The sequence below is a fragment of the Mus caroli genome, unplaced genomic scaffold, assembly GCF_978045245.1.
Source record: "Mus caroli unplaced genomic scaffold, Mus_caroli_1 scaffold_18, whole genome shotgun sequence".
In the NCBI taxonomy this organism is placed as follows: Eukaryota; Metazoa; Chordata; class Mammalia; order Rodentia; family Muridae; genus Mus; species Mus caroli.
In genome coordinates, this window is record NW_028227273.1 from 16,510,553 (window position 1) to 16,531,064 (window position 20,512).

The 20,512-nt window shown below is 42.9% G+C and overlaps 2 protein-coding genes across 5 annotated transcripts in view; one reads left to right on the forward strand and one right to left on the reverse strand.

Annotated features, from left to right (window-relative positions):
• Fez2 (fasciculation and elongation protein zeta 2) overlaps positions 1–14,231 on the forward strand; it is a 40,288-nt gene extending 26,057 nt beyond the window's left edge. Inside the window, exons 6-9 of one of the 2 annotated variants that reach the window (XM_021186403.3) lie at positions 5,050–5,130; positions 7,585–7,660; positions 10,715–10,780; positions 13,366–14,231. In XM_021186403.3, the coding sequence (XP_021042062.1) occupies positions 5,050–5,130; positions 7,585–7,660; positions 10,715–10,780; positions 13,366–13,382 (240 nt within the window). In that variant the 3' untranslated portion in view covers positions 13,383–14,231. The remainder of the gene's footprint in view (positions 1–5,049; positions 5,131–7,584; positions 7,661–10,714; positions 10,781–13,365) is intronic. The other variant, XM_021186402.3, reaches the window with a different exon arrangement.
• A 1,287-nt stretch (positions 14,232–15,518) lies between these two features.
• Crim1 (cysteine rich transmembrane BMP regulator 1) overlaps positions 15,519–20,512 on the reverse strand; it is a 179,351-nt gene continuing 174,357 nt past the window's right edge. For all 3 annotated transcript variants that reach the window (XM_029471628.2, XM_085833189.1, XM_021186083.3), the window contains 2 exons: positions 19,297–19,487; positions 15,519–18,024 (listed from right to left, as the gene is read on the reverse strand). In XM_029471628.2, the coding sequence (XP_029327488.1) occupies positions 17,848–18,024; positions 19,297–19,487 (368 nt within the window). In that variant the 3' untranslated portion in view covers positions 15,519–17,847. The remainder of the gene's footprint in view (positions 18,025–19,296; positions 19,488–20,512) is intronic.

Below are 20,512 nucleotides of genomic sequence, written 5' to 3' on the forward strand. Positions count from 1 at the left end.
GGTTAGCACCCTAACCACTGATACTGCCTCTGCTTTCCAGCTTGTAAGTGTAGCATTGCTCGGTGAGGATGCCTTCAAAAAGTCTTTCTCATTTGTCTCTGAAGTTTTATCTTCTAAAATTAATTTTATCCAAAAATGTGATTTTTTTTAAATTTGGTTTTGTATTATTTTGTTTTTTAAATGATGGAACAGTTGTGAGACAGGCTCTATTCTTGTTCTGTGGAGATCTTTCCACACACACACACACACACACACACACACACACACACCCCGCCCCCTTCCCTTGCTGCATTCTCTATCTTCTGCCTCACGGACTTCTGCTGCTCCTTGTTATCAGCCTGGTGTTTAGTTGTGCATTGCTAGTTGCTGCATCTCTTTAGGAATCATGCCATTGCGGTATTTTGCCTGCCTTTGTTAACCTCGTGTTGATTTCCTAGATTCGATTCCTTAGTGGAAACGTTCAGAACTCCGTGCTTCACCCCTTTGATCAATAATTTTGTGTCCCATCATGCCACCATTCTCTGCTCACTCTTAGATGGCTTCTTTCTTTTGGGTCATTTTTCTTTCTTTTGCCTTGCTATATGGTAAGCATTTTCCAGATTCAGAGGCGGTTGACTTCTGGTGTTAAGGGTGTCACACCCGGAGTGTAGCAGGTAAATTTACAAGCTCTTCCTATGACCCAGGCCCTGGGAAAGTCACTGTGACAGAGAGATGCAGGCGTCCCTGTTTCTCTCTTGAAAACAAACTTGTTTCCTCATAAGGAAAGAAAGTGTGGCAGTAGATCATTGACATTTCCTCTATACACTGCTGTTATCTTGGGTCAGTTACAGCCTCCTGGTTATCTGATGGTCAGTTTGTGTGTGTAGCTTTGATTTGATGTGCCTTCTTAAGAAATAACGTATCTTTTTGGCCGAGGGAAATCTGAAGTCCCTCAGGTTCTCTCTCCTGAACATCCTGAAGACTCAGGCCTCAGTAGGTGAGTCACAGTGCTCACGACACAGCATGGCAGAACTGGGAGGAGACCCAGATCCCTGATTTGGAGTCTGGCTTTTTGCTGCCTAAGGTGACATTACATTTTTTTTTTCCGGTTTCCAGATACTTTTGACTGACTGGCACATGACTCCTGGATTCATGTAGAAATCTGCACATATTTTACCAACATATGTAGGGATTGCTCTAGCAGAGTGGTTCTCAGTCGGTGGGTTATGGCCTTCTAGGGGCTTGAACAACCCTTCCACAGGGGTTGCCTAAGATCATCTGCATAAAGAGATTCATATTGTGATCCATAACAGCACAATTTCAGTTATGAAGTAGCAACAAACATAGTTTTATGGTTGGGGGTCACCACAGCGTGGAGGAAAAGGTCCCAGCAGTAGGAAAGTTGAGAACCACTGCTATCCACGGCTGTAGAGTCTTGTGGCTTAGCCCATCCCTTAGGTCCTCATATGATGTGGACAAGACTGTGCTTTTAGGGACATAAACGTGTACATAACCTGACTGTTTCTGTTGAATTCATGAAAAATTGATCTAATAAATCTCTCTGTGCCCCCACCCCAGTCTCTCTTTCTTCAGATATTGTGCCCTGCATCTCCCATTAAAAATACGGTGAATGGCTGGGCACAGTAGCTTTTGGCATGTGCCTGTTGAGCTGATCCCTCAGAATCTACAGGAGAATGGCTTGAGCCCAGGAATTTGAGGCTAGTCCTGACAGTGCACCAAGACCCTTTCTTAGACAGAGATGGTCAGACAAGCACATACACACACGCACACACACACACACACACACACACACTTAGACAGAGATGGTCAGACAAGCACATACACACACACACACACACACACACACTTAGACAGAGATGGTCAGACAAGCACATACACACACACACACACACACAGAGAGAGAGAGAGAGAGAGAGAGTTGAAAAACCAAAGTTTAGATGTGCAAAGTGTGGTTGAAATTGTGAGAACACTAGGCAGAGACAGTCAGATACTTGACAATGAAGAATCTAGAGAAAAGGGCTGGGGAACAGTGATTCATAGAAATCTCAGAGGGATCTTAAGTGTCTTTGGACTTCAGTGTCAAAGAAGATGAGTCTGGGGAAAGCGGGTTGAGGATTCATCACTAAGACACCAAGAAAAAGATGCCAGGAGTGAGGGAGGGGATTGTGACTGAGTGTTTCCAGGGTGTCCAGTATTCATAGTGGCGGGAGTACTTAGTTCTCAGCCACAGCTGTTAACTAGTTTCTGTGTTGTGTTCTCTCTCCCTCTCCCCTCCCTCTTCCTCTCCCTCCCTCCTCCACATTCACATGAATATATGTATATATATATATATATATATATATATATATATATATCTACATCCCTAGAGTCTCTTGACTGTCTATTTAGAGGATATTCTGCAGTGATGCAAGGTGAAGTAAAATCTTGCCATCTGCCACATTGTTTCTCTGGTTTGGCTGATGGCTGGGGAGTGCTTATGGGCAAGGGGCCCTGGGCTGTGGCTACCAGTCCAAGTCCAGCAATGGATCTGTGAGAAACTTGAACTTCAGCTTCTCCTGCAAGCATCAGTAGATGGTTTTGTGTTTTCCAGGTGGCTCTATTAGGAATCCTGGGGTTGCCCTTTTACTTCTTTCTCCCAGGCTAGAATTCCGATGGTGTGAACGTCATCTTTCACAAACAGCCAAGTTTCTTGTAGTTGAGATAGTTCAGCAGTGTTCACATCTGTGTGCTTAAGCAGGAAGACTGAAGTTGCATATGCATCGTATAATTGTGCATTGGCCTTCTTTTTTAATTTTTGTTTTTTTTTTCTTCTTCAGTGATTCTAATTAGCTTTTTGACTGGGAAAATTAAGCTAATGAATTTGGAGTGTACTTTCCAAATAGTTTTCTTGTGTGAGTTCTGACTTCTTCATCCAGCTGAGATTTTTGAGTCTGCATCTATCTTTATCATTTCCTCAGATAATGGAGCCAGGTACTACAGACTGAAAGCAAGCATTTTTTCCTTGTCATTTTCCAAGGGAATGTACTTAACTAACAAGCTGACTTGTTTACTTGAAAATCATCTTTATTGCTGGCTCTGGAGCCTGTGATGTCATCTCTTTGGATAACCTGTTTTACAAAGAAGGAACAAATGATAAAATGGTGGTGTGTGAAGAATCTACAGAAATAGTTATGCTACGTAGGTTTTTCTTATAAAAGCAGTCTCTTCCATCCAAAGTAATAGTTATATTCTCAGCAGAGTGAGGAACCATGGCAATCTCTTGGCCAGGCCATTGGTTCTTGCCAACATAAAACTGGGTATGGGTTTGGGTCTGGGAAAGGCAGGGCAGGCGGGTAATGGAGAGGGAGGGGCATGCTGAATAGCTCCCACAAGGCCATTGTGGGCACACTCAGATTTCCAGCCGTGCTGTTGGTTGCCTACCGTGGCTGGGCCAGAGACTAATAGTCTGCTCCCTTCAGGGTAACCTTTTTTGTATTTCTCAGCTCTTTGTTAATCAGGATTTCTTTACACTCTTAACATTTATTGAGAGCCTCAGAGCGCACTCATACATAATTGAATTGGTCAATATTTACTGTATTAAAAGTAAAAACTAATAAAAGATTAATTCATTCAAAGTATCAAAGTTAAATGATTAATTCTTATATAAATGGTAAGTTTTAATAGACTATAACTTTAAAGGTTGGTTAGAGAAATGTCATTGGTGTTTGTTTTTGTCGGTCTTGTTGATGTACGGCACGGTTGAAGAACATGCGCCTCAGCTCCGCCTCTGCATTCAGTCTGCTCTTTGGAATCTTACACTGTACACTGTGACAGTCTGAGTGAACTGGAGTGTGTATATGGCCAAAGTCCATGATGCACTTGAAAGAAATTGTATGAAGCCTAACACTATGTATGCTTAATCACAGCAATAATAAATTTAAAAATAAGACAAGCCATATCTTAATAATTTTAAGGTAAGTTTGAGTTCCTGCTTGTCTAGAATCTCAGTGGCCCTCAGATCATGCCTGGGCCACACTTTGCGATCCCTGGGACTCATGTATATGTTGTCTGAGAACAGAGAGCATTTTGTAGCGTTCTTAGGACCTGGAGAATACCTTTATGTCCACTCCTTCAGTGTGTTTACTGCTTCAACTTTCCCCCTAAAATTCCAGGGAGAAGCACCGTCTGGTGACTCAGAGTGCAGCTTCCTCCTCGGGAGCCTTTCCTTCAGTTAGTCAGGCTGTGAGAATCTCTGCTGCCTTTGACTCAGCTGCTAGCTGGGTGCCATCGTGCCCCTTGATGATGCGTGTGACTGCAGGCTGGGGGCAAATCAAGATAAGTCACCGAAGGGGAAGAGACAGTCTCACTTGAGTGCAGAGAGTGAATTCTAGGAAGTCTCGGAGGTTGCCAGGAGAAATAAGTTGTAATTGTTTTCTAGAAACAGAGTGAGTATGTTTTTGGGGAGGCTCAGCTGGTAAATTGGGATCCATTCTGCTCCCCAGGCAGCCTAGGCCGTGTTCCAATTCACATTCTCGGTAGCAAGGCAACGGCAGGTGCCTGGAGAGCGAGTGGGAACAGTCGGTAGTCTGAGTGGCAGCATGGTCATCTGCCAAATGTCACGTTCATCTTCCCCAAACTGATGGCGGAAAGATGTACACTTCAGCTCAGAACAGGCACGTTGCGAAGGATTAGGCTTTCAAGCTTCTGATCAAGTGTAAACAAGAGGTATCAAAAGGTATCTTAAGGATTGTGCGGTAAACTGTTTAATAAAGTAAGGGTACAGCTGACGTTTACAACAAATTGGAACAAATCTATTAGTTACAGCGGGAAAGCTCTCTGTGGGTATAGTGGCTTACAAACAGTCGGCTTTGCGTTGGACTCACGCAGGAATGGAAGTGAAAGCAGTCTCTAAACAGCGTGATTCTGTCTGCTTTCTGAGAATGAGTGATTGTGGCATTTTCTAACTGCTTGTCTGTTGGGCACAGAAACACATCGCGGAACACTCCACTAATAGTCTCTGAACTTCTCTCTCTGTCCTGTTCTTCCTGGGCCATGTCCTGCTGCCTTTAGCGCTTCAGCATGGAGGGGATCTCAAATGTCATTCAGAATGGCCTCCGCCACACCTTTGGAAACTCAGGCGGAGAGAAACAGGTGCTCCGTTATCCTTATCTTCCTCACCCTCTGCTTGTTCCTGTGCTCTGTGAGGGCCCTGAAAGTTGTCACTTTTACTAATTAACTGAGAGCATGGGTGGACGGGAGGACCGCAGGCTCATTCTGTCTGTGTATGAACCGAGATGGACAGAATCTGCCTTTGGGGAGAAAGCGTTGAGATTGGACAACAGACCGATTGCATCCTTAAGCAGGTTTCAGGGCCCCGTTTTCATGCCCACCTTTAACAAATAGATGTTAATATACTGACATAATGGCTTGCATGATCGTGAAAACAACTGAACTGGAACATGATACATTGCTGCTAAAATTTAGAAAAGAAGATCTCATTTTGAGGAGAATGTGGCCAGAGCTTGTTACCTTTGAGATTAGAGTCTTAGGTAAAAAATATGCAGAGAGCAGATCTTACCTCTTTTATCTGAAGTTGGGCATATTGTATAGTGAGCCAGTTCAGTTGTCAGCCTAGTGAGGAGTAAGACGACATCATGGATGCAGAATTATATGCTGTGAGACTGCGTAGTCAGATGTGTAGCAACTTGGTTTGTATTTAGGGTTTTACTTAATTCAAAGGAGGGTCACGGACATGGGAATGTATATGTTGGTGAATGTATTTGAAATTATCTTCCACTATTTGAAAATTCTACCTGACTGAGACACTCTTGTAGGCCAGGTCTTGGCTGAATAAGAAGGTGTGCCACTGTAAGATGTAGGAAGTCCAAATGCCTAGAGATTCTTCAGGGTTAGTTTTTTGTGTATCACTCAAGAGGGGAAAGAGTTGGCATTAGAGAGAGCAGCTTCACACTTACATTCACAGATGATAGGGAGGCCCCTTGGGGATGGGTGAATTCTAGTTGTTATTTCGTGCCCCTTGCCTCTGTCAGCCTGCAGGATGGAAATATAACCTCCAGGCTCATGAGGAGGTGGCCACGGGCCAAGGCATAGATTCCTGATGTTTCTTCACATGGCTTGGCACCATGAGTAAAGGCTCAGGTGGTCACATCATTGGCATTTATAATGATGCCAAGATTAAGAATATATATAAAGAAAGATACTTGGGTGTACAGTTGAGCCTCACCGGAAGAATGTGGGGCCCTGAGATTTAAAAAGTTAAACAGCTATTTTTTTACTATTGTTTGAGCCCTATTGTTAGTAAAAATAACAATTTTTACTATTGTTATTATTTGTTTAGCAACTTTTTCTATCTTAATTTTTTTAGTTATTTATAGAACCATATAGTCTGTGGGGATTAGGAACAGAGAATGAATTTGTAGGACAGGCTTGAAGACGCTCAAGGACAGGGTAGGACACTAAGTTTCTATGTGAGCTTTTGCAAGCTGCTCTGAACTATAGAACAGAGGGCTCTAGACAGTTGTTTCTGGAACATACTTTCATGAGATTTTTCTTTTCCTTTTTGAATTTTTAAACCTAAGTGTGATAATCATGAGAGATAATCATGATAATCATGTTTAGAGAGAGTGAATTGGCTGGACAATTTGTCACAAATTCAGAGATTATTTTTATTATTCATTTACCTTTTTGGCCATTCTTTCTCAATTATCTAATCTCTAATATCTAAGGCCATTTATATGTACTTACAACCACTTAACATATTAATTTTGTTTCAGTAATTGTTTGGGAAGTAAGTCTTTGTTATCAGTGTCTCGAAGAAGTTGGTTTGTGTCTGAAACGTTGTTGTGTTATTCAAGTTGACTGTTGTTTTCTTTTTTTTTTTAATATTTTTTATTACATATTTTCCTCAATTACATTTCCAATGCTATCCCAAAAGTCCCCTGTACCCTCCTTCCCACTTCCCTACCCACCCATTCCCACTTTTTGGCCCTGGCGTTCCCCTGTACTGGGGCATATAAAGTTTGCATGTCCAATGGGCCTCTCTTTCCAGTGATGGCCGACTAGGCCATCTTTTGATACATATGCAGCTAGAGTCAAGAGCTCCGGGGTACTGGTTAGTTCATAATGTTGTTGCACCTATAGGGTGACTGTTGTTTTCAACCGGAATAAGAATGGTCTTAGAGGGAATGATTTGACGGCCAGAGATTATTATTTGTATATATTGTTAAAACTATGGTGTTAGTTTAATGACTGTTCTGAAACGATGTTGAAAAACATGCAAGTAAAGTGCTAGACAAGACTCACTAGAAATGAGCAAATGAGCCGGCTGCCTTCACCCCGTGAGCGAGTGTTCAGGGACTGAGCTGTAGGCAGAGACCTTACTTATGCCGACAGGAGACTTATACACAGCAGGCAGGATTGAGGAGAAAAATGAGCCCCAGAGGAAAGACTCAGGGGATGGCTGCCTATGCTCATGTGCCCACCTCCAAAGCAGCCCTGCTTCTGTAGAGAGTAGACCTCGGGAGTGCATTGCTGTGAACATAAATTAACTCAGGCCTGAATGATTTTTTTCTTTTAATTTGGCAGTATCTGACGACAGTCATCCCTTACGAGAAGAAGAATGGCCCGCCATCCGTGGAAGATCTTCAGATACTAACCAAAAGTGAGCGAAAAAAATCTAAACAACAACTCAATTGACATGTGCTGATTCCTAAGCTCTCGGGTTTAGTTCTGAAGGTTATTTTTATTTTGTCAGTGTAGGTTGGTCAATGGTGGATGCCACCCTGTATTCTTATGACAGTGAAGTAAATAACTATCATATCAAATGGAGTGTCGACTTGAGTGTTGTTTGAATTCTTTCCCTTAAGTTTTGAAATATTTGTGAGCTAAGTGTTTTTTTTTTTTTTTTTTAGAAAACATGTTAAGTTGAATCTCCATCATTATGCATGAGACTGTGTCTGTCTGTCACCGAGTAAAATGCTTTGTGGCTCTTATGCAACTTAGTGACAGACTAGGAGAGGGGTAGAGATGTAGGGTAACAGCCGCCTTTTGGGGACTGGGAAAGCAGAGGTAGCTGTTATAAGGCTGCCCTAAGTTGGCAGTGAGTCCTAAGAGCATACATCTATCCAGCAAGCATTTCTAAGGTCGGCTGTGGGCCAGGCTGTTTTCTAGGTACATTAACGAACGAAACAGACAGATAGATACTCTGCCAGTATATGGGGGTGAATTTAAAATGATTTGTGAGATTAATAAATATACATAATGTTGAGTATGTCTTAGAATAGTCATAAACAGCCACAGAAACCTGGCTGCTCTTTATTTTCAGGGGTATTCTTGGAAGTCACTTTCTCTCTCTTGGTAGAAGTGGAATATTATAATAAAAATATTTCTCAATTTATCCTATAGTAAATAAATTATGTCTGATTCAGAGCAAGTCACAATCACCTTAGCATGGGCTGGAGAGATGACTCAGTGGTTAAGAGCACTGGCTGGTGTAGAGGACCCAGATTCAATTTCTAGCAGCCACATGGCAGCTCACAACTGTCTGGAACTCTAATTCCAGGAGTTTTGATGTCCTCTTCTGCCTCCACAGGTGCCAGACACATATAGGATATGTGGATAACATCCCTATACCAAACAAGCAAACAAACACCTAAGCACAGTTGTCCACATTTCATAAACAGAGGAAGTGAAGAGATTGAGCCCCGCAGTTTGGCTCCCATATGTAAGGCAGCACTGAGGGGCTGAGGTGGGAGGATCGCCTGAGGTTCTGAGATCTGACCATCCTAGGCTACACAGAGTGAGACCCTGTCTCAAAAGAAACAAACAAAATAGAAAGGATTAGACTTGTTGACATTACTTCTAATTGTAAATTGTATGGTTTCTTATTAGAGGGAAATGTGTATCATGTGTGTGGATTCTGTTAGTGACATAGGGGCAGGAGGGACAGGCAGCTTCCTCTAAGCCACTCGCTGCCTGCTAACCTTGGTTGTTTATACTTTTTCATGGCGAGCAGTGCATGGAAAGTCTTATATTACCTTATGATATAGGCAAATCAAGGGATGCCAGTCAGTGTAAGATGAAGAAGCCAGAGCTCAGCTGGGTGGGAGGTCAGCCTTCTCATTTTCAGCAAGAGCTTGCACAGTTGTGTGTGTCCAAGATCACAGAAGATGGTTAGTTACAGGGCCGAGGCTCTTAGTTCTTGGGCAACTGCACCCTGAATGACCCCAGCTCCTGGAATGTCACTTTAGAGAGAAGTTAAAAAAAAAAACCAAAGGCTGAAGCCTAAAAGCAGAAATGCTGAGCCTACCGATTGTCTAAAGAAGGGAGAGTAAATACCGCATATTCAACTGCAACTATTGAGCCCAGGAGCTGCAGCTCAGGGACGAGACAGTCATTGCAGTTCCATGTCTAGAACACTCTTAGGTGATAGTTTCCTAGATGGACACAGTTGTTTTTGGAGCAACTTTGGGTGACAGAATGATATCCACTCTAAGGCAGATTAGATGTGATGGTAGAGACATTTGGGTTTACTGGGGCCTCTGCTGTTGCCATAGAGGAAAAGCCATTTGTGCTTCTGTGGCCTTCCTCATAAAAGCTGTGGGAAGGGAGTCAGAGCATGATGATAATTGTAGTCATGAGAGTTCCATTAGCTCCTTATGGTTAACACTGGGCCCTATATGTTGTCTGTACATAATGAGGCACTGGATCCTCATTCACCAAGCCCCTGAGTTAGACCTAATTATTATCCCCCTGCTATGGACGAGAAGCTTGGTACACAGGGTGGTAAAGTACCTTATTCATAATTAGAGAAGTGCTGGAGCCAGGGTTCAAAGCCCCAGAGGGCTGATTTAACAGTTACACTGTGTGAACTTCTCATACATCCAGGGAAAACATTAACTAGGAAGGTACAATTGAGAATGTGGCTCTCCCTTGCTGGTTTAGATTAGAAACCGAGACTGAAAAATTGATGCTGAGTGGCTGGTGTTTCAGTCTTCAAGTTTGGTATTCACCAAGAACAGAACATCAGGCTGGCAGGCAGGTGTGCCTCAGTGTTAGCACTTAGTCTGGCATACATGAAGCCCTAGGTTTGATCCCAGCAATATCATTATGTGTGTATGTGTATTCTCTTATACATACAGTCATACACACAGAGACCGGCAGGCAGGCACGCACGTGTGTGCGCGCACACACACACACACACACACACACACACACACACACAACAAAACCTCCTTTTAGAAAATGGTTCCTTATCTTCTTCTTAGATGCTTGGAGCTGCCTTCTAGGCCTTTTTTCATTGATTTTTCAATTTTTTCACTAAATCTCCCTAGTGTACTCTTTGGAGAGTACAGTTAATTCTCCCCTTTCTCCAGAAGGTTCCTCCAGTTCCAAGGACCTGTGAGGGTAACAGGGCTCATCCAAGTGCACACCTCACTGTCCTTCACTTCCCAGCATGCACTGGAACAAAGCAGATGCCTCATGAATGGCCCGGCCCTCGTTCCTACCTCCAGTGCTTGGGAATGTTGGCCGAGGGAAATGATTCCCACGTCTCCACTGAGATTCACCATATTCTCTTACCTAGAAGAGATTCTGTAAACCGTGTGAATCAGTCACACCACGTCATCCGTTAGTATTGAGGCTACAACTGTGAAAAGACATGTAACTTCTGATCTGGATCCTAAGTTATTGTCATTCTCTTTTTCTTGTTTGGCAGTTCTGCAAGCCATGAAGGAGGACAGTGAGAAAGTTCCAAGCTTGTTAACCGACTATATACTGAAAGGTGAGTTGTTAACCTGCTGTATACTGAAAGGGAGTTGTTAACCGGCTGTATCCTCAGAGGTGAGTTGTTAGCCGACTGTATACTGAGAGGTGAGTTGTTAATCCTCTGTATACTGAAAGGGAGTTGTTAACTGACTGTATACTGACAGCTGAGTTGTTAACCGACTGTATATGAGAGGTGAGCTCTTGGATGCTGTGGATGCAGTGGCTGACGGGCTGTGCTTACTCAGGAGATGTATCATCTTGTTGACAAAAAGCATGCACAACTTTGTTAACGCTGAGTGATGGTAGGAAGGCAAGGGATGTATGACTGCCGTTAGGGCTCTATAGAATTTACCTTCTGTTTGAGATCCTGAGCTGGAAAGAAGTCCCAAAGCTGAGTGGTGAACATCCACTGGAGCAGGAATTAGGAATGTATTAAAAAGACACTGGGCTCTGGACTTGGTAATGCACACCTTTAATCCTGGCTTTTGGAGCAGAGAGGAAAGTAGGTCTCTGAGTTTACTCCAATCTGATCTACATGGAGAGTTCTATGCCAGCCAGGAAGTACATAGTGAGGCACTGTCTCAAAAGATAAAATAAAATAAAATAAAGTATTTCTTAAAAATTTAAAAAATGGCATTGACCAACTTTCTGAGTATCTGGTATGGAGATGTTGGTCCTGTGAAGCGTGGGAAGGGTGGTCTCTAATCATCTTGAGGGCAGTAGAAAAGGAAGGACAGATATGCCAGGGTGGGTGGTGAAGGAGAGAGAACTGTTCAGAGAAGAGACTAAGGCTTCAGGTAGAGAAGGGGAGGGAAAGTCAGGAGGTCTCAGTGGTGAGCTGTGGGCTGTAAGCATCCTGACCACACAGGCTGTGGATACTGAGGAGGGAAAAGAAGACAGAAGATCACGGGCCTCCCTGTGCCAAGAGCAAACATCCAAATGGTCCCTCCTCAGTCGAAGGGACCCGAGAGCTCACCAAGTTATAGAAGAAGTGAATGCTGTTCCGTGGGTCTAATGCTACAGGTAGCAATTATTTATGGAGCAGATTTGACTATTATGTAGTTAGTTGACTTTGCAGGATGTTTGCTGTGTCTTCTGTCCGTCAGTTACTAGGGGAGAAGAGTGTTCTGACTTCTGAGACACTTGCTATCTACTCAGCTGGTTTCATAAACTGGAAAGGGCCCATGGTGAACGATACAGAAGTATCACTCAGAGAGACCTGACACGGAGAGCAGCAGCCTGCGCTGGCCAGCGGGTTACATGGCAGGAAAGGGCTGAGGCGACACCTTTTTAAAGACGGTTTTGTTTTCTGATGGATGGCCTTTTCTCCTGATTGAACTAATGATTTTTTTCTTTTGTACCTGACATCTTTGTTTGCTTTTGTGTTGTGCTAGCCATGGTATGAAAGCTGGACAGCTCCGAGGTTTGTTCTAGACATGAAACAGGAATGAGACGAGCGTAAAGAACACGTCTCAGTCTTAAATTACAGTGGATCTAGAGGGCATTGCCAGGGCAGCCAGACAGTGGCTTCAGGAGGATGTTATGGCCTGGGGAACAAGGCTCTGGGTGAGATGTGGGCTGCAAATATCAGAGCCTATGGTCCACATCGCACAGGCTGGGGATCTTTGAAAACCTAGGACCATGACTGTAAATCTTGTCCTCCCGCTTGGGGAGGCAGGTGTCCCCTTCCTTGGCTTGTGCCTTCCACTCTGGCTTGGCTGTCTAAGCCCTCGCTGGCTGGATGTACCTGCTTCCTATGAGCTGTTCTATGCATGTGTTGTGCTTCTGTCTGCCTTATGCTGTGAAGACTGGGCAGAAAAGCAGCCAGAACTGACTCCAGCAATGGTGCTGTAGTCTAGAACATGAAAGAGGGAACAGTATGGAGAGATGTTGAGGACTTGGTGGAAGTGCCAGTGTGGGCTTGTGGGTAATAAAATGCTCTTTTCCACCCAGCCTGTCAACTGTTGATTTTCCTCGGGACCAGTAATCAGACTCTGTGTGGGAGGGGCTGTTGCTCGGAGTGGAGAGCGATGTGTTTTCTCCTGTGGCTTAGCTGGCTGTCTTACTGTCCTAACTCATGGCTTAGCTGTGTAAAAATACCTCCCTACTTTTAATGCAAGGGTGAGAAGTGAGAGAACTCAAAGTGACCCCATTTGGCCAAAGGTGGACCGGGTACTGGTGGGCAAATGCAACCCTCACTTAATTACCATCCTCCTGCTGCTGCTGACGCCCTGGGCCAACAGGGAAATGGGAGTGTCTACTCTCATACCATTGACTTCCCCAACCTGTGCTGTGGAAGGGACTTACGGGATGGGGCTGGAGTCATGGGCTCATAGCTGGTATACTACTACCTCAAGAGACATGGCCTTTAGGTGTCTCATTTCTGGAGAATTCTAATTACTGTGTCTTAGAGAACTTCTCATTGTTGGTTTTGACTTCTTAAAGTCTTTTAAAAATGCTGTTACAGATGCTTGCATTAGTATGCAGTCTTCATTACACAATGGCAGTCTTCACATACATATAGAATGTTTATACCACTTCATGTTTAATCCAGGTATATGCAGGAGATACATTTCCACCTGTTTCTTTTCTTTCTTGTAGTTCTGTGTCCGACATAGAGCAACATTATAGTGGGAGCCGCTTCCTGTTCTGTGAGCCCCAGGCAGGCTTGACTTCCTCTGGTGTTATTCTGGAACATGCTGCCACGAGTCCCGGCTTTTGGAGACCCAGCACACTTGAACTTGGATTTGCAACTCAGTATTAATAGATCATGACTTCACTAATCCATCACATTATAGCATCACGAGTACTCTTGAATTCTAGAGATAGGTTTTGGTAAATGTGAACTTGTTTCTAGGTTAACAGTCAAGGAGAGGGACATGAATTAATCGTGCATGTTGTTGTTTTTGACAGTGTGGCTGTCAGTTTTGAATTCCTCCATCTGAACTGCACTGAAGAACTAGACTAAAGCACTGGGCGGTCCAACTGTAGCTGTTGTTCAGTGAGGGTGAGGATCAGTGTTTTAGAGCATCTTCAGAGTGTTACCTACCAGTGTTGTCCAGAAGCAGCGACTCAGCACAGCTGTTGTGAGGCAGAGTGCCACCCACCTGCACTGCTCTCACCTAACTGTGGACGCCGGACACTGTTGGAAACTAAGTTTTGTAATTTCTGCCTGATTCACCCTTATTGGCATGTGAGCCATTGGGATGCCATTGAGAATCATGACGAACTTTGAGTGTGTCTGTCCTGTGAGGAAGCGTGTCTGGGAAGGGGTTCATGCCTCTAAGGTGCTTAAGGAGCTGCTGAGGTACTACCTTTCCTCATGGGTGTGCTCAGGTTTCTTTACACCTGTGTGCTTTTCTAGAAAAAGCTGCTAATGGCTGCAACACTAATCATGAACACGTTTTGCCAGTTTCAATCAAGTCAGAGGCATTTAATAAAATTATCTACACACTTCGGAGTCTTGAGTTTTTGTTTGGGTTTGCCCTCACAGAGCTCTTCTTGGGCTTGGTGTAGAGTCCACTACTAAAGTGTGCTCTCTGGGGAGGCTCTCCTTAGCTTAGTATGCTGAAGCAGGAAAAGTGACCTTTGCAGATCATGCTACACGGCCGTGGAATGACAAGCCATCTTCCTATTTAGCTGGACAATGAGAATCCAAAGAGCTGAGGCAGCCCCCCACCACTGCAAATGAGTGTAGTTAGGAGAATTTCCCACCTCAGAGTCTCATGTATACAGGTTGTCTACATTCCTGTCCCCAGCCAGTGAAATGCTGGGGCTCAGATTGAAGTCTGATGGCATCTGGCATCAGCTGTTCCTAGGAGTTTGGACTTCAGTGCCCTGCCTGATAGTGGAGATGGGAGACTATTTGCCAGGTCCCTTTGAATTGCTGAAGACACAGTATTAATAATTTAAGAAATGGATTAGAGTAGAATTTGTCGTGTGCCTTAAAGAAACAGAGCTCTGAAGGACGCATAGCTGCCCTTGGCCTGTTTATAGCTCATTCTGGAGTGGCTGCTCTTCTCCACCAAGTCTGTTCTTTTCACATGGGCTCCCCAACTTTGTCTTATAAACACCTTATTCTTCGGGAGTAAACTGCATAGGATGCTCCACCAAACAAAAACTAAACCTGCCATGACATAGTTCTGATGGGTTAAGCATCCAAATCTTAGATTCACAGTTTCAAAGTCTGAAAGTTTGTGAGCACCAATGGGCTACCCTGAGTGTCATGTGCAAGGCTGCACAGCTGGAGTCGTGGGGCAGGTCTCAAACAACAGTGTTACTTAAATTACCCAGAGACTATGTCTAAAAGGCATATCTGTAAAACACAGAGACTTTTCTTACTTAGGTCCCATCTCTAAGGGATCTCCCTATGTATGGAGATATTCGAAAACCCGAGGAGGTCTGGTGTTTGCAGTACTATTTGAATACTGAGCACGCTTCTCACTTAGGGCTGAGAGCAGGCAGGCACTTGTCTTCCTAGAGCAGCATGCCTGTGCAGTGCAGTCTAAGAGCAGCCTTCTGCAGGAGGCCATGGGGAAAGGCCGCTTGCTGAGGGGATACCTAGGGTTCCCATTGCTGCTGGAGGTGCACTGAGCAGGCAGCGCTGGGAGACCACTGTGTTTTCAGCCTGGCTTGGAAGTCTTTCTGAAGCACGTGGTTTGGAGCTATTGTTTATTTGCTGCCGAAAGCCAGGATGTAAACCATCACTTCCCAGCTCTGCTGTACGAAAACAAGACAAAACAAAACTACAGAACTCTGGTGCACTCCAAGTGCTATATGCCCGGTTTATTCTTCAGGAAATTATATTTGTTTTTCTTTTACAAGAGCACAACAGGAACCAAAGTAAAAGAGTAATAGATACAGCACTCAGGATAAATCATATCTTTAAAATAATAAAAAAAATTTACACCTTGCCCTATATCCTGTTAGTATTTTCATATGGGCATGATTGAAAAAAAAAAACAAACAAAAAGCAAGCATTTACAATTTTTTTGATAAAGTTCTTTTTTTTCTCTTATGCCAGGAATGGATAAATTTGTCAACAAAATTTTATTCTAATCAGGCTGATGTAAATCTATCTCAGTAACATTATATCATTAACAAATTTATTTTGGAAATAGATAAAAATATTGCCCCTTGATAATAAATCTTTTTTCCTTTGATGCAAACAGCTAGAACACCTTTTTCTTTTTGATATTCTAAGACAAAAAATGGTTAATCTTCAGATTAATAAATTAGGTCATTATAATAATAAATTAATTTTTTTTAAGTTCAGCAACCTCTGTCCAAGTATTTACAACAATACTTGAAAGTTCCTTTACAAAACAGAACATATCTTCTTTTCACATTAAGCATACTGGGTATCCGTGTCTTTCACAACAAGCATTTTTAAAGGAAAATCAATGCACGAGTGGGTCATTAGTATAAAAGTGCTAAGAGCTGTTTGAAAAGTTAACACTATAGCATACAGTCAGTTATATTTGAGGCAAACTATAACAAACTTCCAGCTTATTGTGGACAATATTCCAGTAGTTGTTTCAAACAGTTGTTTGAAAGAAAAAAAAAAATCCAGGAGCTGATTAGTGATGCAGACACAACGCTGGCATCATTGCCTCTGGTCAGTGAGCAAACTGGAAACCAGGTGAAAGAAAATCCAAATGAAGAAGAAAAAATTAATAAAGGAATATCCTTTCCATAGCATGTGAACTGCTGTTGCTCCATATGTATACACTCACGCTCATGTACACACACACACACACACACACACACATACACACACACAACCTTTCCTTTGCAATTAAACTGCAGGTAAATGAGATCATGTTATTCAAAAAACCCTAAGTGATCAGAAGCATTGCTATGGAATGCCTGTTTATCTGCCTTTGTTCTGGTTAAAATCTCATAAAAATACATTCAACAGGAAAACATAAACTGTATGTGTATAAATATATATGTATATATATTATATACACATGCACACAAATACTCTTGTTTTTGAAGCATAAGATAGTTACATAAATATTCCTATAATTGCTAAAATTTAAAGAGGCATCTTTTTTTTTTGAGTTTCAACAAAGGTGCTTGAATAATATACAATTAAAATGAAGTAGTTTCTATTTTGTAGAATCAGTATATAATAAGGAAAAAAAAATCCCAAACAGTCCTTTTTTTTCTTTTTCTCAAAAGTTTCTTCTTAAGCTAGAGCTTTAACAAAACTATGAACAACCAATGATAGCACAGAAGAAAACAACAAGGAACAATGAAGTGTAGCCCCTGGAAATGCCTGGTGTCCTTCGCCGTTGCCCTTCCTGTCACGTAGCGAGCAAAGCTCCAGTGGTCAGGTCAAGAGGTGACCTCGTTCCTACTCAATCTGCTGTGTCTCCTAGGAACTGGCTGGTTGGCACGGAAGAAAACAGCAGCAGCAAAAAGTGAATACATCCTTAAGAACCCGCTTTCGAGAAATGTTGCTCTCCATCTCCCTGGCTTCCTCACTGCCTACTGCGGCTGTGACTGTATAGAAACTTGTGGCTTTAGACCTGGGATGGCTATCGAGAGTTCTGATGCACTTGTCTGGTGTGGTATGGCAGCTCGGTTGCAAGGCCTTTGGTGATCCTGCTCATTCAGGCCCTACCTTTGCAGCAACCAACAGTCTTGAGAGTAACAGGAAAAAGAAATTCCTCTGGGCCATAGATTGCTTTTATTTTTTTACTGGCTTTCTCCCCGAGCCAAGCTGACCATTTTTTTTTCTTCCCAACACTACCCTCCCAACCCATTTCCCCCACCAAACTCTTTCTCCCCTCCCCAAAATGTCTCTACAGCTATCTTACAAGCAAATATACTTTAGCAAGTTTTAAAACTTTGGTTCTATGAAAACATGTGGTCAGTTATCTTGAGGCCAAGTGGGAATGTTTGTTCTGCACAGTGCTGTAGACAGAGCCCATCCCAGTCCAGCCCCTAGCGCTGGACACCAGGTCGCAATCTGACACAAGACACTAAGCAAGTGCGCAAATCCTAGTTTACTTTAAAGAGCAGATTTTCGTCTTTCTCCGTCTTTCGGAACCTCATCGGCGCTGCTGCCCGTGTTCACACCGTTTGGTAGAAGTTGTCTGCCTGTAGGTGGTTCTGTTTCTGCATGCTGTAGAAGCCACTGAATCGAGCATCTGGTTCGGCAATTCTTAGCATTCTCTGGGGACCATCCACCTGGACTCGAGTGCCTTTCTTGCAGTCCACAGATACCAGCTGATTATTCAAGGAAGAAGGCTGTTCAGTGAGAGATGGGGGAAACAAAAACCCACAAAGAATTAGCTTGCTTCTATATGCCAAGTGAACAGAAACACAGACCCAAGTCAGCTGATACAATGGTTTCACCATTGGGTGATGGCTAGTGTCCATGGGGTGCAATGTCTTAATGTAGCTGTGCCTGTATGTTCACTGGTGAAATGACACAGTAACCATTTCCACGTCCTTGACTGTAGGCTTCATTTAAGAGGGTTACAAATTGGTAGAAGTCACCAGGCAGGCAGATTTCAAAGCAAAATAGTGATTTCTACACACGTGTGCTGCACGAGAATGGTCGCCTGGGTTGGGCCAGCTTCTGTACCCTGCCAGCTCATGACTTGATAATAGTGTTTGTCCCTAGCTTTGGAGAGTGGAAACTGTGCCTTCCCTTGCTCAGCACCATGTTGTGATCTGGTCATGTGTTTAGTATAAATGCTGTGTCCATGTGTGCGTGTGCACGCATGCGTGCGCGCGCGCGCACACACACACACACACACACACAAACACACGAAACAGACACAAAATTTATTTGCAAGGGGGAGCTCACTGTGCTGGGTTGGGGGAGGTTGGAAGAAATATTCAGGTTGTGTAATTTAGAAACTTAAATGCAAAAGGCAGAAGTAGACTTGGAAACTGCTTACTTCCTTAGTATACATTTTTCTTCCTTTTAAACCAGGCTTGGCTAAGAGGTCCTTTGATTAAAACAGAAACGTTTTTGTCCCTTGGTTAGAAGCCGCCTCTGGACCTTGTATCGTGTTATTTCAGGGTCTTCATGCTGTCCTGTTCACCCTGCCCTCTCTGCACTCTTGTGCTACGTCTACCTGACATCTCTGCACCTTCAGCATCCTCTCTCTCCTGTCATCTCCCCTCTTTTCATGGTTTCTTTCTCTTCCCATTCAAAGACTCAGAGTGACGAGAAACACTAGACGATGATCAAGTTGTGGCTTCAAATATAAATGGTAATTAGGACTCACCCCAGCAGATACCAGCTTTAACCTCCTTTAACCACAGTAAAAGTATATCCAAGAAGTTCTGTCTGTGAGAAGTCAGGACTCATTAACTACTGGGTGACAGGTTTTTACCCGGTGTTCAATCCAGCCCTGGGCAAGTATTATAAGCTTGCTTGCTACAGCTTGATAAATACTTGATGTTAAGACTTGCAGAATAAAAAAAAGGCATTGCCTAATATAAAACCTATTAAGGAAGTGTAGGGAAACAGGAGAGGAAGCTCACTTAGTATCACTCATCATTCACCTTGGTTGGTGTCCGGTACCAGCACAGCAGTGGTACCCACTGCTTCTTCTGGTTGATGAGCAGGAAAGCTATTATGATGGACAGGCATATTATTATGGGAACCACAACGGAGACAATGGAATCCAGTGATGAGTCTTCGCTTGGATGCAGCCTGTTATTATCTCTGTAATCTACCTGGAGGTGACCCATATCTAGGAGAGAAGAAACAAGCACTTGGTACTCCAACCAGAATTTTAGAGGATTATTTTAATTACACGGCAAATGGAGATCAGCAGCTTGCTTTTATTACTTCCTGGTATTCTGGGCTAAAAAGATGATTAGGGTCTAATGTTGAGCCAAAGAGAGCTCTTAGAGAGTAAAGGACTTAGAGGGTAAATAGGATTAAGGGAAAACTTGCAACAAAAATTAAAACACGAGGTAAGAATGTTACTGACTGGCCAAGAAGATATTTCCTGCAGCTAATTAGGAAATTATAAAACGTTGGATAGATTTTAAAGTGATTAAAATTAGACAACTTAAACATGTTTGTTACTAACATTAAAATATCTCAATACAATGAATATATATTATGTATTATAATGAGAATATATATATGTATATATGTATATGTATGTGTATATGAATATATATATCTACTATTAGCATGCACGTGTATGTTAAGATTTTTGAAAGGCAGCAGCTTTGTTCTCTACTTACAGAGACCAGAACAAAGTATGTAGGAGAAGCTAGGTTTAATTAGATCAGTCATGAGACAACTGAGTTGATAGGTTAGTTTGATAAGTTCTAAGGAAAAATGCTTATGTTTAATAAATTTATTGAAAAATACTTTTATCTTGCCTTAATGAGCCACAGCAGAAGCACAAGGGGAACAATAGTTCTTTAGAAAGAGTATCCTTCTATTCTTTTAAAATGTTTTTTTAGGCTGGTGAGATGGCTCAGCTGGTGGAGTGTGGACAAGCCTGATGACCCAAGCTGGGTCCCCAGAATCCACATAAATGTGGCAGGAGAAAACCGAGTCTCAAAGTTCTCCTTTGACCTCTGCATGCACACACCATACCACAAACCCAAAATAGTCATGTTACAAAAATACTCTAAAGATGATCTTGCAAAGCTGGAGGCGTAACAACTCAGTACTAGTGATTGCCTGCTACGCCCAAAGACCTCGGTTTGACCTCCAGTACTGCAAAAACCAAAGCACAAGTGATATGGAAAAGAG